Raw genomic sequence first — 18,889 nt, 5'->3', positions numbered from 1 at the left:
TTTACCCTGTAGGTTGACAGAATTAATAAAAAAACACTACACATCAGCGCAATCAACTGTCATGCATAATTAAATAAAAAAATTACAATGTTGTTGCTTGCAACAACAATTAACTTGTTGTGCCACATGCATAACGGTTTTTTATTGTACTCCTTTTTTTATTAAATAATGAATAATGTTGATGCACTGTGGTTCGTTTTTTCCCCTTTGATGGGACACCATAATTATGTGGTTAATAACGGCGGGACAGGACATCATTCAACCGTGTATTAGGGTGGCGAACATGAATACTCTCTATGATGAAAAATTTTTATTTTTTGGAATAATAATTGTTTGTTGATTTGGCACAGTGGGTTGGAATAAATATAAACATCTTCCAGCGTGGCATTCTGTGTGTGTATGTGTGAAAGCACGACTCATGTTTTTTCTCATGTAAGCATAATTAAGTAACTTGGCTTTTGCTTGCTGCAATATTTTTTCTGGTGGTTGTTGTTATAGTAATTTTGTTAAAAAAATATTAAATCACGAAATTCGACAAATAAATATATATATACTGTGTATTTTACATATATAAATTTATATATAAAAAATAAAAATATTTTAAAGTAATTTTTTGTAAATGCTATAATTTTTTTTCTGGGATTTAATTTAAAAAAAGATGTATAATGAGTGTGTGTATATATGTATATGTTGTGTGTGTGTTAGTATATAGGTGTATATTTCGTGTTATTGAGTAATTTGTTATTTTGTTTTCTTTGTAATATTTATAGCATTATGCCAAAGAAAGTTAAAAATTTGAGCAAACTGTACAATTTATACAAAATTCTATAACGTTCCAAATGTACGAAATTAAAATCCGTTCTGACATATTCCGCTTCCGGTTCGATTCAACTACATTTACGCGCTCGTCGTTGAAAACGTTTCATGCGCAGTGACCATTCTTCTTTCCATTCCAAGACAACGGAGCTAGGACCGATGGCCATATAGCCGGGTGCCGCTTCCGCATCACGACCCAATATTAAATATGTTCTAAAAGGAGAGAAGAAAAATAAGAACAAAAATAATTAAAAAAAATGTTTTTAACATGTTTTTCCTGTAAAGTAAAAAAATGAAATCATTAAAAATGTCCTTCCACTTACTTATTCATTTTAATTTTTGGACACTGGCATTCCAAATTTTTACGCGGCACCAACCACATCATATGACCCCGGGCCAGCATTGAACTCGTTGTACCCATCATTGGATTGCGTTTAAATATTGTTTGTATATTTATTTCATATTTGAAAATTTCGTTTTGGCGTTCGATGGAGAATTTCTCTGTGCTAATATCCTGGGATGCCCTGTCGTGGCCAATGACTTTGGCAATGAGGGCTAAAATGTAATAAAAAAAGGAAAAAAATAATTTCATCAATTAAATCCCATTTTCCATGACCATCTCCATCAAGTCTATGCGTGGTTTTATTATTAATTAAGGACTTACCATAATCTTCCATGCAGAATTTATTTAAATTTAATTTCTTCGGTGTTGCTTTACATTTGCCACAATCTGATGCCGTTCATATTTTGAAGATGGGTGGTATTACAGAAGGATGTGAAAAAGAAGCAAAAAGAAAAAAATGATAAAAATGGAAAAAAATTTTAGTAATTGTAATATTTTATTTATACAAAAATGGATTAAAGGGTTATCAAAAAGAACAAAAAAATAAATGACCCCTGTAATAATGACGATTTTTTTTAATGCACTATAGGATTGGATTTTTTTTAAATATTTTTATCAGGTGGATTTTTAAAATATTTTTTCTAATAATTAAATTGGCGTGCATGTTTTTAATATTTTATATAAGCGGGAATATTTAACAAATGTTTTTCTATGGTCTACTTTAGGCGCAGATTTTGTAATTATTTTTTTTTCAAGACCTGCAATAGGCATGGATTTTTTAAAATAATTTTTTGAGGTCTGTTATAGGCGTGGTTTTTAAAAATATTTTTTCGAGGTCTGTTATAGGCCTAATATAGGCGTGGATTTTTAAAAATATTTTTTCGAGGTCTGTTATAGGCCTAATATAGGCGTGGATTTTTAAAAATATTTTTTCGAGGTCTGTTATAGGCCTAATATAGGCGTGGATTTTTAAAAATATTTTTTCGAGGTCTGTTATAGGCCTAATATAGGCGTGGATTTTTAAAAATATTTTTTCGAGGTCTGTTATAGGCCTAATATAGGCGTGGATTTTTAAAAATATTTTTTCGAGGTCTGTTATATGCCTAATATAGGCGTGGATTTTTAAAAATATTTTTTCGAAGGCCTATCCAAAAGGCGTGGATTTTTAAAAATATTTTTCCGAGGTCTGTTATAGGCCTAATATAGGCGTGGATTTTTAAACATATTTTTTCGAGGTCTGTTATAGGCCTAATATAGGCGTGGATTTTTAAACATATTTTTGAAGGCCTAATATAGGCATGGATTTCTTAAAAACATTTTTGAAGGCCTAATATAGGCATGGATTTCTTAAAAACATTTTTGAAGGCCAAATATTGGCATGGATTTAAAAAAAAAAATTAATTACCTAATATAGGTGTGGATTTTAGAAAATATTTTCCTCGACAGATTTAGATATAGCTCCCATATATAGATTCGTCCGTTTTTTGTGAATGATGCACCAAACTCCCAATGTTTGTCCGATTGGGTCAAAATTTTGAAAAGAGTACTGAATTAGGTCCAGACTGGTGTCTGCAAAGTTTTGTTCAAATCAGCTCAGCTGATTTATATATATACATATATAGTTTCGTCCGATTTTTTGTGAATGATGCACCAAACTCCCAATATTTGTCCGATTGGGACAAAAGTTTGCACAGGGTATTGAATTAGGGCCAAATTGATGTCTGCGAAGTTTTGTTAAAATCATAAATGAATGATGCACCAAACTCCCAATATTTGTCCAATCGAGGCAATATTTTGCACAGAGTACTGAATTAGGTCCTGAGTGATGTCTGCGAAGTTTTGTTAAAATCTGTTCAGATTTAGATATAGCTCCTATATGTAGTTTCGTCCGATTAAAGGCTTGGATTTTTTAAAAATATTATTTAAGGGCTGTTAAAAGAGGGGAATTTTTTAAATGTTTTTTTTTATGAACTACCAAAGGCTTAAATATTTTAAGTTCTTCCAAGGACTATCAATGGCTTGGAGTTTTTTTCCGATAACTATTAAAGGCTTGAATTTTTAAATAAAATCGATTATTTCTTTTTAAAGAATTACTCTATTTTATAACCCTTAAAACAATACTATCTCCTATTTTATTAATTTTTCGCATTCACGTTTTGGGGGGTACTTACATTTTTTCATTTCCTCAGCCTGGGTGGGTTCTCTGTATTCACTGACCGCTGCACTTTCAGCCTGTATCATATTTGCATTTGTTGGCACTTCTGTTAATTGGGTCGGTCGTACAGGAAAACGAAAAAAAAACACCAGCAGCAGCAATAACAACAGCAAATAAATGCAACAGGAACGGAAAGCGAAGGTAGTCAAAATGAAAAAAAAAACAGAGCACATTCATAAACCCATCAGCATCCACAATGTGGCCGTGGTCATTCAAACAAGGTTTATGGCGGAGAAGCGAGCCGGCCAACCAGCGAGTGGGCAGTGTTGATGGAGGTGTTTATTGTAGTTTGAGGTGCCGGTAGTCGAATGAAATTAAAAGTATTGCAACGGCAGCCAGTCAGCAATCAGCCCAACAGCAACAAACAATAATAAATTTCAAAACAAAGTGGGAAAAGAGAAAAAAAAGAACAAAACACGACTGGCATTAATATCAAATGAAAAGAACAGCGCTACAATAATAAAATTGTTGTAATTAAATTGCTTTCTGTCAGTCACTCAGCCAGTCAGTAAGTTAAAGAACAAGAACAGCAACTGTTTGTTGTGTCCACCTGTATGTTTGTGTCTGGTTGGACGATGACGACGACTCCACGTCGTTGTAGGTCTGTCTTGTCTTTGACTTCTCCTCTTGTTTATAAATCAATTAATTTTATATTTTACTTCGAAAGAGGAGGATTTTTTGTTATTGGTGTGGGTGTAGTGGTGTGGGTGTAGTGGTATATTACTTACTTATACAGGGTGCCACATGTGAACGAGTTTGTTGATAGCCGCGAGCACAACGATTACATGTTAAACCGGTAACACCTTCCTTACAGGGACATTGACCACTTAAGTGATTGCATGTTTTACCCGTCGAGCCCACGGGGTGACAATCACATCCTGCAAATAAGAATAATAATTTAAATACGATTAATAAAAGTTAATAAAAATAAATTGACAGATGGTGATATATTGATAAATGAAAAATTAAAATAATTAATCATTGTTTTTGAAAGCACTATCGTTAAGAAAATTATTACTTATTAATAATATATATATATATATATATATATAAGTCGTGGATTTTTTTAAAAATATTTTTAAGGATAATCAAAGGCGCGGATTTTTTAAATTTTTTTAATGATAATCAAAAGCATGTATTTATAAGGATAATCAAAGGCGTGGATTTTTTAAGTTTTTGTAAGGATAATAAGGCGTGGATTTAAAACAAAATATTTTTTGGGATAATCAAAGCCGTACATTTTTTAAAACATTTTTTTTTTTTGGATAATAAAGGCGTGGATTTTTTAAAAAAGTTTTTTGTTAAGGATAATAAAGGCGTGGATTTTTTAAAAAGTTTTTTGTTAAGGATAATAAAGGCGTGGATTTTTTAAAAAGTTTTTTTTTAATGATAATAAAGGCGTGGATTTTTAAAAAAACAAGCCATACATTTTTTAAAACATTTTTTGGGATAATCAAAGGCGTGGATTTTTAAAAAACAAGCCATACATTTTTTAAAACATTTTTTGGGATAATCAAAGCCGTAAATTTTTTAAAAAGATTTTTTAAGGATAATCAAATTCGTAAATTTTTTAAGGATAATCAAAGGCGTGGATTTTTTAAAAATATTTTTCCAAGAACAATCAAAGACGTGGACTTTTTAAAATTATTTTTCCAAGGATTATCAAAGGCCTGGATTTTTTTAAACATTTTTTTGGGATAATCAAAACCTTAATTTTCTTAAAAATATTTTCCAAGGGATAATCAAAACCTTAAATTTTTTAAAAAGATTTTTAAGGATAATCAAAAGCGTGGATTTTTTAAAAATATTTTTCCAATAACAATCAAAGACGTGGACTTTTTAAAAATATTTTCTAAGGATAATCAAAGGCGTGGATTTTTTAAAAATATTTTTCCAAGGACAATCAATGCTGTAGAAGACAATCGAATGCGTGGATTTCTTAAAAAAATATTTTTCCAAGGGCAATCAATGTTGTAGAAGACAATCAATGGCGTGGACTTTTTATACCCTTCACCACACTGTGGTACAGGGTAGTATGTCTTTGCGCATGTAACAGGCAAAAGTATAGAGATAGACCCATGGTTCCTTTTGAGAATATGCATATAATCACTTTTTGAGTCGATTTATGCATGTCCGTCTGTCTGTCCGTCCATGTATTTTTGTTAACAAAGTACAGGTCGCATTTATGATCCGATTTGGAAATTTGGCACAGGTCACTTAATTGGCCCAAGGACGAACCCTATTGAAAATGGGAAAAATCGGTTCAGATTTAAATATAGCTCAATCAAAGGCGTATATAAGAAGAAGTAGAAGAAAGGGTCGTATTTTTATAGAGAAGGACTGTTGAAGGGATGCATATTTTCTTCTAACTATGGAAATTTGTCAGAAGATCCTACAAACATGGGAGATCCACATATCCTTTTTTTGTTATGCTAACTATACGAAATTTTTATTTTTTCACATCTTCTTGTAAAAACACCGTCTACTACATATTTTTTCCACTGAGACGTTGCCCATTATGCATGGATAGATAGATGGATGCCTTCATCAATTTAGCACTTGACACACAATTCCAAGAACAATAGCTTGAATCTTACAGTGATGAGAGATAACAACGATTTCAACTATACACAGTGGCCATTGTTGGCCTTCCAGTAGAAAAGAAATCAGGTCATTTTAGGGTGATATAAATCTTCAGATTTGTTTTCAAGATTTTCAATTTACACATTTTCTTTACTAATAAATTTTTAGATAAATTCATAATTTAAGTTTTCCAGCACAATTCTCCACAACACACACCTTGTTTCATTTTCTCATCCTATAAAATTCTGTGTTAAGGCTACGGTCTCCAAGCAACAAGATTACTATACCAAAATTACAAATCTTCCTTCCTTCCATCCTTTCTCCCTCTCTCCTTGTGTGTTCTTTTGCCAATGTTAGCACATTTATCAGAGATATAGAATTTTAATTGAATGTAAAAACATAAAATAACATTAAAGAGAATGTCGACGAGATACAAATCTAAACACAAAACTTGGAATAGTGGAATTGTTGTGAATGCCACATAAAATACACACACACAACAAAGACGACACCTACATCAAAACATTAACCGAATGAACGAATGAATGGCTTGTATTTTGGAAACAGCTTTGTGCGATGTGGAGTAGTGCCTGCGGAACACAACATTGAAAACTTTACCTCAAAGTGTAATTTAAATTCAATTAAAAAGTAATTTTATGTTTAATTTAAATAATACCTCCTTCGCTCCCACCATTCACAACCAAACAAAATGCCACCCAACAATCTATTGTGTTGTACAACGACGGACGGACTACTACAACTCAAAACAACAGCAATCGGTACTTTTAATTGAACTCTGTCATGATGAACATAGCGGCGATGATGATGATGACGTTGACGAAAACACAGAATGGAGGAGGATGTAATTGTTGTTAAGCGCCCAACCATCATAATATGAATATTGGCCAAAAATTAAAGCAATGCCATGCCGCCAAAAACAAATTTGATACTAACCACACAATATACAGCCAGTGTTCGATGAATGGACAGACGCCAATGAAATTTTATAATTTAATGGTTTATTTAAAAATTCGGCATGCTGTGGGAAATGTAACTCATTGTTCGTCACAGGATGTTTAGATTGAAATTTCTCAAAATATTTTAAAGAGTTTATGAAATGTTTTGATTTTTTTATAAAGGCAAGTAAATTTAATACTACAGAATATAGAGGAAATGTAATTATTAAAAAGGTGTTAAATTGTTAAAATTATTTTCAGTGAAGACACTTTGGAAAATTATATTTTCTATTGTAACAACAATAAGTTTTTAATTTCAAAATATATGTTACCAAAAATTTACTTCAATATTTATATAGTGACGATTTCACATACGTATAACATATTGACCATTTTTTTGCGGTGGGGGTGTTGCCTCCAAAGTAAATATAACAAAATACAGAAAAAAATCAATTAAATTGGAATTTAGCTAAAACTTTCAAATATTTGTTATGGTCGATATGCCGAACAAGTTTTCTGATATTGGGAGTGGACGGTTTCAGTTTTCAAACAAACAACAATTGTGACAAAATGATACAACGAAATTTGACAATGAAACAGTGGCTCAAAGTAAACTGTAGGGGAAAATATAATTGAGGATAAAGGCGTGGAATTTTTAGTATATTTTCCTAAGGCATGGATTTTTTGAAAATATTTTTCTAAGAACAATAAAAGGCGTGGATTTTTAAAAGATATTTTTGTAGAGGCTATCAAAGGGGAGGATTTGTTAAAATATTGTTCTAAGAACAATCAAAGTTGTGGTTGTTAAAGAAATAATTAAAAACAATCATAGGCGTTTTTTTTAATATTTTTGTAAGAACTATCAAAGGTATGATTTATTATAAAAATATTTTTTAAGGACAACAGACTTTCATAAGCGTGGATTTTTTAAAAGTTTTCAAGAGACTATCAAAGGCGCAGATTCCTTAAATATTTTGCTAAGGACTATCCACTGTTTTGTTTACTATAAAAATATTTTTAAGGGATATCAAAAGCATGGTTTCTTATGATAACAATTTTAAGAACTATCAAAGGCTTGGATTTTTTAAAATGTTTTTCTAAGGACTATCAAAGGCGTGGAGTTTTTATCTTCAACTATTTATAGAAAAATTGTAGTATGAAAAAAAACCGGAAAAAGATATAATAGAAATCTTGCAGAAGGGTTTTGGACCTGAAAATTATATTTTGTCTACAGAGGCCCTACAGAAAGTCTAAATAAACTCCGAATAAGGTTTTGGGTTTGTAGAAGACCTAACGGCGATATTACATGTACTACTCGTAAGAAGAATTGAATTAAATCGTCGGCCATGAAGAAGACCGAAACGGGAGTGAACATTCTAAAAAAATATATCTTCTATCTTAAGATGGAGGTTTTTAGTCTATACAGGAAACATTCGGTATAGAAGATGTGAATAAAGTCTCATGAAAGGGTATACAGAGGCCATTAAAAATGCTCGGCTTGTAGAAGACCTGATTAAAGTATTAAGTCCAAAGAAAATCGGAAGGAAATGTTATACAAATATAATACCTGACCTACTTAAGTCAGTTTGACATGATAGATATCTTCTCTCCTATGCTATCATCTTAAGTATATCAAATGAAGTCTTCTTTCTATAAAAATCCTGGAGAAATTTCACATGAAGTCTTTCTTCATTTCGTAGAAGACCTGAAGATGATTTTCTGTCTATATGTCATATGCCATCTGTCTATGGAACACATCTGAAGATGACATAGAATTCCTACATACACAGAATACCTAAAGATGGCTACAAATTTCCTGACAAAGATATTCGGTTTTCCTTTTTTCGGCAGAAGTCTTCTTCTAATTTAAGAATTGAAAAAGATCTCACATGGGCCTGAATAAGGTATTATGTCTATAGCAAATAGTCCTCCTCTGAAATAGTCCTCTGATCTATCTAATATTGCATATTGAAGACATCCGTAAGTACTTCGATAGAAGGTGCTGAATATGGGAGGCCTGGACGACATTTTCTGTATTTAAAAGATCTGAATTCCCTTTGGCCAACAGAAAATTTGATAGATATTACATATCTATACTATTTTGGGGGGTTGGAAAGGCAGAAGAAGTATTGAACACCAACTTCTCCTTTTGAAGACTAAAAAAAGATTATGTTAATGACATATCAGTGGGCCCTGAGAAGTCCTGAAAAACACTTAAAGTATTTAAAAGGTCTATTGAAGATTTATTGACTATACATTCGTCTATCTATATAACATCTCGCAAAAGTATTTTATACAAAGATGACCTCTAAAAGACCAATATCAGAGGGTCCACTGTATACACAGCGGCTATAAAAGATATTTCTGAAATCGAACTAAAGTATACATGGGACTTTTAGTTAAATTTGAACCAATTTAAAGCAATCTGCAAAGATGGACCCTATAAGACTTTTATGTGTTAAAAATTAAAAATGTTATTCTACATATTGAACAGGGTCCATTGTATACACAAGACATGCCAAAGATTTTCCAGCTATGTCCGACAATTGTACGGTCTAATTAAACGAATCCTTAGGAAACCTATTTTGTTCCAACCCCCGTTTTCAGGTCCACGATCTATTGAGAACACAATTTTTTTAAGAAGCTTTTCCCAGAGATTTTGAACAGAAAAACTACTTTTGTATAAAAAAATCGAATCGCCACAAAATTCAGAAAATGTTGTATTAAATAATTTTTTATAATCTCTGTATTAGAACTTTTCTATCAGGAGCTATCTAAACGTTTTATGTATTTATTTTCGTATTTCACTCACCTCCCCTACCCATATCGAAAGATTATTGATTGAAATGCCACTTAAATCCCCCGTTTAATGACTTAAAGTTTTTTCTTTCAACTTTCCCCTCTGTACAGTATGCTCCCTTTTCAATGAGATTTCCATTCGCCAAATTTTCCAAATGGTGGGCTAATCCCATCATACCCTGTGTATTTTGTTTGGATTTTTATGTTTTTACTTCAAATTCGATTTCGGCCATGACGAAAGTCAGGTCTAACAGATTATTTAGGGGGATATGAAATAGAAAAAACGTTCAATTCATACCAAACAAAACCAAATGATACGCTCATTCTGCAAAATGTTACCATGTTTACCAGGGGGTGTGCAAAGATTATTAAGGTGGAGAAAATGTGCACAAACACACACATATATAGACGCTTTGATAGTGATTTTCTACAACTAATGATGATGTTGTGGTATTTTATTTTTGCAACTTTGACCCATCTACATGGATGGGTGTGTTCAACAATGGGGAATATAATATTTATTTAATTTTGACTTTTATATATGAAAAAATGTTGACCTCTACCACCCATCTCTCTTCTTATCTTTTGTTTTGATGGATAATTGTGGGGTTTGTTTTTTCGACTGGTCATTGTTTTTGTAAACCCCCACCATTAAAGCGTTAGGCTATTTTTAGAAAATATATTTTTTTTTTTTTTGGTACTTTATTTTGTGAGGTAGTACTTTTTGAAACATTTGATAAAATCGACAAATGTTATTTTCTTTTCATGTGTTTGATTTTTACTTACGTTTACAAACTTTACGATGATTGAGCGGTTTGGTATTGTCCCGGTAATAGCCCTCGCGACAATAATGACAGTAGCGTCCTGTCGTATCGTGCTGACAATTGTAGCAAACACCGCCCGACACACGACCGGACAGCTTATATAATTCCAAATTGAAACGGCAGCGACGGGCATGTCCATTACATTGACACACTGCAAGGAAAAGAAAACAAGGGAGATGGATATTAGTTTTTTAATTAATTTTGATTTTTGATATATGATAAAATATATTTCATTTGTTTTAGATAGATATTGATTGATGGAAGCTAAGAAATTGATTAAGTAGACATTTCTTTGATTAAACCAGTAAGGAAAGTAGTAAAGTCGGACGGGGCCGACTATATGATACCCTTCACCACTTTGAGTATATTCAACAGATGAATCCTAACAGAAGTCGCATTTTTAAAGGACCAGTAAAATGAAATTGGAACCATAAACACGTCATTCTGCAACCGATACTAAATTGTTCATTTGGTCAGATATAGAAGCTATATCTAAATCTGAACCGATTTCAGGAAACTTAACACACATCATTCTAGACCTAATTTGTTACGCTGTGCCAAATTTTGTGCAAATCGAAAGATATATAGGGACTTTGGTGCACCATTTACATTAAATCTGACGAAAGTATATGTGGGAGCTATATATAAATCTGAACCGATTTTCAGGAAACTTTACACACATCATTCTAGACCTAATTTGCTACGCTGTGCCAAATTTCGTGCTTAAATCGACTCAAAAAGTGATTCTATGCATATTCTCAAAAGGAACCATGGGTCTATCTCGATTATTTTTGCATGTTACAAACATATGCACAAAAACATAATACCCTGTACCAGAAAAAAGAATTTGGTTCAAGAACCTCAAAACCTGGGGGCTACCAGAAATTGACCAATATTTATAATTTATAGTGGAGAGATGTGGTACCTAATAAGAACTCGACGTACTAAATTACAGTCAATTTGGTCGAAAAATCCGATCAGAACCCCCAAAATACCAAAAATTTTGGGGTACCGTTATATGGGAACTACCAGAAAAACTGGACCTATATTTATAATTTTTAGTGGAGTAATTTGGTACCCAATAAGAACCCAATGTACAAAATTTCAGCGAATTCAGTTATAAAACGAGCCCAAAAACCCGAAAATACCGAAAATTGGGAGTGCCCTTATATGGGGGCTTTCCGAAAAAATTGACCTTTATTTATAATGTTTGGTAGGGAGATTTGCAACCCAATAAGAACACAAAGTACCAAATTTCAGCGAATTCGGTCGAAAAATGCGATCAAAACCCCCAAAATACCGAAAATTGGGGGTAATCTTATATGGGGGCTATCCGAAAAAATTGACCTTTATTTATAATTTTTGGTAGGGAGATTTGCTACCCAATAAGAACTCAAAGTACAAAATTTCAGCGAATTCACTTAAAAAACGCGCTCAAGAACCTCAAAATACCGAAAATTTGGGGGTACCCTTATATGGGGGCTATGCGAAAAAATGGACCGTTATTTATAATTTTTGGTAGGGAGATTTGCTACCCAATAAGAACACAAAGTACCAAATTTCAGCGAATTCGGTCGGAAAATGCGATCAAAACCCCCAAAATACCGAAAATTGGGGGTAATCTTATATGGGGGCTATCCGAAAAAATGGACCTTTATTTATAATTTCTGGTAGAGAGATTTGCTACCCAATAAGAACTCAAAGTACCAAATTTCAGCGAATTCAGTTAAAAAACGCGCTCAAGAACCTCAAAATCCGAAAATTTTGGGGTACCCTTATATGGGAGCTATGCCTAAACGTGGACCGATTTTCTCCAATTTCAATAGGGTTCGTCCTTGGGCCAATTAAGTGACCTGTGCCAAATTTCATCCAAATCGGATCATAAATGCGACCTGTACTTTGTTAACAAAAATACATGGACGGACGGACAGACGGACGGACGGACGGACGGACGGACAGACGGACATGCATAAATCGACTCAGAAAGTGATTCTATGCATATTCTCAAAAGGAACCATGGGTCTATATCGATTATTTTTGCCTGTTACAAACATATGCACAAAGACATAATACCCTGTACCACAGTGTGGTGAAGGGTATAAAAATAATCCCCTAAATTTTGATATTAAATACAATAATAAAATTTACGAACATTTAAAAAAATTATAGTATTATAAAAACTAAAAACAGGTAAGGAATAGAATAAAGTCGTCAGAGCCCACTATATGATACTCTACGCCACTATGGGGATATATCAGATGCCTCTTTCGAACTTTAAGGGGAAACCCATTCACGATTTCAAATTTTTATAATTTTCTTAAAAACGGACGTACATTGAAGACTTGTAACTTTGTATATAAGGACTTGACGACTTAGAGAATAAGAACATGAATTTAGATAATTTTGTTGTTTTTGTAATTAAGAAAAAGTCCTTCTTTTCGACGATGGGCATGACTTTCAATCACTGGAATATCCGATTCCAAAACATCAAAGAGCAATCGAAAGAGTACAAGTCTGGCTCTGATAGAAACTAGGATTTTTAACATCGCAAAAAAGTTAAAAAAATGACGCATATAAGAAATTTATTTTTTTAAAAAATCCCTATTTTCGAGAACTAACCGAATGAGGAAAAAACAGTCGCTAGATGCTGACACAATAAATCGGCTACATCTCCAAGAGTTGTAGAGATAGGATAGTTGGAGAATCTATGGTGGACCCTTGATTTAAAGAAATTAAATATGTGCGGATATCAATATACGAACCGGCTTCAATCAATCCATGGACATGTCATTCGGCAATCTATACTAAATATCATGTCCATTGAGAATTAGGGTCTTAGGGGCACCATTAAGAAATCGGTTAAAAAGTATATTGGAACTATAACAATATCGGAACCGATTTTAATGAAACCCAATACACCTCATTTTGGAACGCTTGCAAAATTTTCTTAGAATCGAACAGACCTTGGGTTCTTTAGTACATGAAATCCAACGAAACTATATCTAAATTTGGAGCTATATCTAAATCTGATCCGATTTTCACGAAATTTAACACAAATCTTTCTAGACTTAAGTCAGTACGCTGTGCCAAATTTCGAAGGATATATAGGGGCTTTGGTGCACTATTTACCTAAAATCAGACGAAAATATATATGGGGGCTATATCTAAATCTGAACCAATTTTTCCGAAACTCACCATTCATCATTCTATACACAATTCAGTACCCTGTGCCGAATTTCGTTAAAATCGGTGCACAATTTACCTTAAATCGGACGAAAATATATATGGGATTCAGTACGTTGTACGATATTTCGTCTCAATCAGAGAAACGTTGGTTATTTGGTGTAGAATTTTCATGAAATCGGTCGAAAATATGTATTGGAGATACATCTAAATTTGGAGGAAGGTATATCTGCATCGGAATCTATTTAAATAAAAATTAGCACATTTTATTCTAGACTCAGTTCGGTACGATATGCAAAATTTCGTTTCTAATTTTTCCATTGTAAAAAAATTGCGGATGCGTCTTTTTTTAAACACCTGTTTGTATATGAAGGAGTTGCCAGATCGAAACAAAATTTAATATGTGTTCATAATAGAGATAGAAGTTTGCAATACATTTAACTTTTTTTCTGTTTATACCGCGCTTTTTGTGCTAAGCTAAGAACTTTCCGAACTGCCCACTTATATAATACTCTGCATCACTACAGTGTGGTTGAAGGTATACAATTTTAAAATATTTTTTCTGTACCCAGCGCCATTGTGGGTTTTATAGACGTGATTTTTTTTAAGATTATTATTTTTGGCCTATTATAAGCTTGAATCTTTTAAATCATATTTTTTCTATAAATGCTTGGTTTTTTAAAGAATACTTTTCTAAACCTATTTTTGTGTTAAATTTTTTAAGAATATTTTTCTACTCCTATATAGGTGTGTTTTTTTTATTATTTTTTAAAGGCCCACTATAAGAGTGGATTTATAAAGAATATTTTTCTAGAACTATTAAGACGTGGATTTTTTTTAAAGGATTCAAGGCATGGAATAATTTGCAAAGGACCATTTAAGGCTTGGAATAATTTCTAAAAGTCCAAACTGAGGCGTGGAATAAGGCGTTGAATAATTTTTAAAAGCCCATTAAAAACGTGGAATAATTTAAAGAACTATTCAAGCATTGGAACAATTTCGAAAGGATCATTCATGGCGTGGAACAATTTCTAAAGGACCAGCATATAATTTATAGAAACGTGAATATTTTAAAGAAAAAATTTCGAAAACCAGCAGGATATTCTATAGAAGAGAAAAAAAGTACAGCCAATTAAGTAGATAATAGAAATAGGTATTTTGGGTACTCATTGAATATCAAACCTCCCCAGCAAAATTATCAGTATTAAATTATCAGTCAGTATAAAATTATCAGTCCGGATCGATTATAGAGAATTTGAGTGTCCAAGTTATGGTGGAGGGTATAAAATGTCACTCCTTACGAACACAACAAATTTTGATGTAGATTTAAAAAATACATTTCCCTTATTCGTATTTCTAAAAATTCAGAGCTTAGACATTGAAGGGAAGCAATGCCTAAGTGATGCATAAAGGAAATATTTCTCTCCCCTCAATTTCTATTTACTTTTTTTGTCAAATAATTTGTCAAATTTTCTTTGCTAATGAAATAATTTTGTTTTTTTTCTACTCAAAAGTGCAAACAAAAACAACAACAAAACATTGTTTATGCAATCAATTTTACAGAAAATTGCATAATAAGGCACCAGCCAGCCAACCATCCATCGATCTAAGGCAAGTCATTCGGCAATCAATTTCAAATGTTAGCTCAATTGCATAAAATTTGCCAAAGACACAAACAACAACAACATCGACAACAGCACAACCTTAATGCAATGCAACAAATGTGATGGAGATGTGTGTGGTGATTGTCGTCGTTAAGAATTTGAAGTATTGTACGTACGTATGTCTGTGTGTGTCAATAAATCATGCTTGCATTCAGTCAGTCACTCATTCAATCAAATTTTCATTTCACACCCACCCATTGCACTTTTGTTGTTGGAACTACAATTCACTATACACCACAGTCGAACTACAATTCACTATACACTACACACATAATGAATTGACACACACACAATGTGTGAAAATTTTTTACGATACACTATAATGGCTTTCAGTTTTTTTTTTTTCAAAAAATAAAATGAAAATGCCAAAACAACGACCAGATCAATGAATGGACCATACCGGCAGACCTTACCGACAATTCAAACCCCTCTCCCGCTTGTTGAACATTCAAATAATGTTCACCAAACATTTTGTGTGTGTGTGTGTGTGTCTGTTTGGTGGGAATGCTTGACTTGGCTTTTGTGTTATATATTATGTTGTATGTCCGTCTGTCTGTGTATGTATGTATGAGTGAGTGTGTCTGTGTTTTGTATACTATTTAGTTATGTTGAAGCGTAACGTTGCAAACGGTAACGTAATACACTCGATTTGGGTTGACAATAAAATTGTGGTTTTAAATTTAATTATAAGGTTCAATGCAACCAAACAATATGCTGTTGATCCACAACCAGTCGCTCAGACCAACATTCATTTGTATGTATGTTTGTGGGTGTGTGTGTGTGTAGTGGATCACTACTTAACATAGCAGTGTACTCGCCTCAATGCAATACAATACCAAAGCGAATAATTTTGCATATCCCAATGCTGTGGTATAGTCAATGGTGTAGTGTGGTGAGGTGTAAATGGGAGGGGTATTGAAAAGGAACAGCATTTTTCCAACAGTGGTGGACATGATTATTTCAAATAAGTAAAAGATTTGATATAGATATATAGATAACATATTTAATTTCGTCCTGTTTAATATATAGGGTCCACCAAGGGTGCTTAGCCTGTCCGATCGATAGGCTGTTGTTCACCTAAAATCAAAATGGTTAGAGGGCAGTATTTGCTAAGTTCGGATAGAACCCAAAGGTTATAATACGAACCATAGGAGCATCTTATGTACATATCCTATGTGTTATAGGTATCCTTCCTTTACAGCATTTTATGTACATATCCAATGTGTTATAGGGTATCCTTCCTTTACATTTTTTTTTTTTTTTTTGTAGCGAGCCCTATTTTTTGGGAAGGTAATGTCTATTCGATCCTTTTAGAAGATCAAAGCTGTGTCTAGTCACTTGAAGCATTTCTCTTAATTTTGTCATAATCAAAAATATCACACCCAATTTTATTACCCCTTTATGTTTGTTAAAATTCCACAATAAAACACATTCACTCATCCATGGATACATCACATTCAACATCACAACATCTCCGGATCAGAGTACAAATTAACATTTGTATATTTATGCGAAAAACCCCGCCCAGTAGTCGTCGTCGATGTCGGTACAATTGCATATGCATGGTTTCCAGGTTTTATAAACACGCACACACACACCTATATGTACCAAAATATACATATCCCATATATATGAACCCCGAACTCTACGTATAGATTTATTCTACTCTATAAATTTGTATGTAGATGCGTGTGTGTGTATGCCTGTGAAAAAGTGTTAAAGTCAATTTTTGTGAAAACCAAAAAGCATCAACACCTTTCATACACACGTCGAATTCATATGAACAAATGAATGAATGAATCTGGTGTGACAGTCTTTTGGCACTCGGATAGTTGTTGTAGTAGTTTGGATATGCATGTCTGTAATACCGTTTAAAACAAAAATGTGTTATGGTTTTCAATTTCATTTCATTTGAGCAGCACATCAACAGTATTATAGTCGAACGAACAGCAGATAAAAAAAAAACAATAACAAGACATTCATCCATGATGATGATAATGATGATTATCTGGAATTTACTCTGCTATCCAGCATTGTTTGTGCGGGGAGATATATAGTTTCAGGTTAAACTATAATGATCCAGGTTAAATGGGAGCTGTACAATCGGCAGGAGGATTTTTATAGAGCAATTTTTGAAAGACTAAAGATGGGTTGGATTTTCGAGCCATTAAAGGTGTGGATTTTTTAAGGAATACTTTGTAGAACAATTAAAGATAAAATGTATGTTTAAATTTTTTTCAAGGCCCATTATATAAGTGGATTTTTGAATGCAATTTTCAAGGCGCATTATAGGGACGGTTTTTTATTTAAAGAATATTTTTAGGTCCATTTTAAACGTGGATTTTTTGAAGAATATTTTTAAAGCCCATTGTTTTTTAATTCTGTTTTTCAAGGTCCCCTATAAGCGTGGACTTTTTAAAGAATAATTTTCTAGACCTATTACAGGAGTGGCTTTTTTAAAAACATATTTTTGTAGACTATTATAGGCTTGGATTTATTTAAAAATATATTTTCTAGGCTTATTATAGGGGAGGTTTCTATTTTTAAAATATTTTTTCTAGACTTATTATAGACATGAATTTTTAAAGAATATTTATCCCAGACCTAGAGCGGATTTTTTTAAAGAATATTTTTCTAGACCTTTTATAAGAGCGTACTTTTTTAAAATATTTTTCTTTACCTTTTATTGGAGCGGATTGGATTTTTTAAAAAATGCTTTTTCTAGACCTTATATAGGACCGGGTTTTTTAAAGAATATTTTTGGGAATCATTTTGGGCGTTGCTTTATTGAGAGTATTTTTTAAGGTCCATTCAAAGCGTGGATTTTTTATGATTTTTTATAAAAGACCATTCAAAGCGTGGTTTTCCTAAAGCATATTTTTAAAGGACCGTACAAGGCGTAGATTTTTTAAAGGACCATTCAAGGCGTAGTTTTTTAAAGGGCAATTCAAGGCGTAGATTTTTTAAAAGATCATTCAAGGCGTAGATTTGTTAAAGGACCATTCAAAGCGTAGATTTTTTAAAGGGCCATTCAAGGCGTAGATTTTTTAAAGGACCATTCAAAGAGTAGATTTTTTAAAGGGCCATTCAAGGCGTAGATTTTTTAAAGGACCATTCAAGGCGTAGATTTTTAAAGGGCCATTCAAGGCGTAGATTTTTTAAAGGACCATTCAAGGCGTAGATTTTTTAAGAGCCATTCAAGGCATAGATTTTTTAAAGGACCATTTAAGGCGTAGATTTTTTAAGAGCCATTCAAGGCGTAGATTTTTTAAAGGACCATTCAAGGCGTAGATTTTTTTAAGGACCATTCAAGTCATAGATTTTTTAAAGGACAATTTAAGGCATAGATTTTTTAAGACCATTCAAGGCGTGGATTTTTGAAGAATATTTTTAAAATACCATTGAAAGCATGGATTTTTGAAGAATATTTTTAAAATACCATTGAAAGCGTGGATTTAAAAAAAAAAAAAAATTAAAGGACCATCGAAACCGTGCATTTCAAAAAA

At 32.6% G+C, this 18,889-nt stretch overlaps 1 protein-coding gene across 1 annotated transcript in view; it reads right to left on the bottom strand.

Annotated features, from left to right (window-relative positions):
• Window positions 1-767: 767 nt before the first annotated feature.
• The window catches only part of LOC133337585 (netrin-B-like), a 45,949-nt gene continuing 27,827 nt past the window's right edge, over window positions 768-18,889 (bottom strand). Inside the window, exons 2-7 of the mRNA XM_061545803.1 lie at window positions 10,499-10,687; window positions 4,103-4,252; window positions 3,331-3,420; window positions 1,481-1,546; window positions 1,140-1,371; window positions 768-1,029 (exon numbers count right to left, since the gene is read on the bottom strand). Of these exons, the coding sequence (XP_061401787.1) occupies window positions 888-1,029; window positions 1,140-1,371; window positions 1,481-1,546; window positions 3,331-3,420; window positions 4,103-4,252; window positions 10,499-10,687 (869 nt within the window). The 3' untranslated portion in view covers window positions 768-887. The remainder of the gene's footprint in view (window positions 1,030-1,139; window positions 1,372-1,480; window positions 1,547-3,330; window positions 3,421-4,102; window positions 4,253-10,498; window positions 10,688-18,889) is intronic.

This window comes from Musca vetustissima, unplaced genomic scaffold (genome assembly GCF_032173495.1).
Source record: "Musca vetustissima isolate MV318-11 ecotype Yass unplaced genomic scaffold, APGP_CSIRO_Mvet_v1 utg31133, whole genome shotgun sequence".
Taxonomy (NCBI): domain Eukaryota; kingdom Metazoa; phylum Arthropoda; class Insecta; order Diptera; family Muscidae; genus Musca; species Musca vetustissima.
The sequence above is the reverse complement of the archived record's forward strand: the minus strand, read 5'-3'. Positions and strand labels throughout refer to the sequence as shown.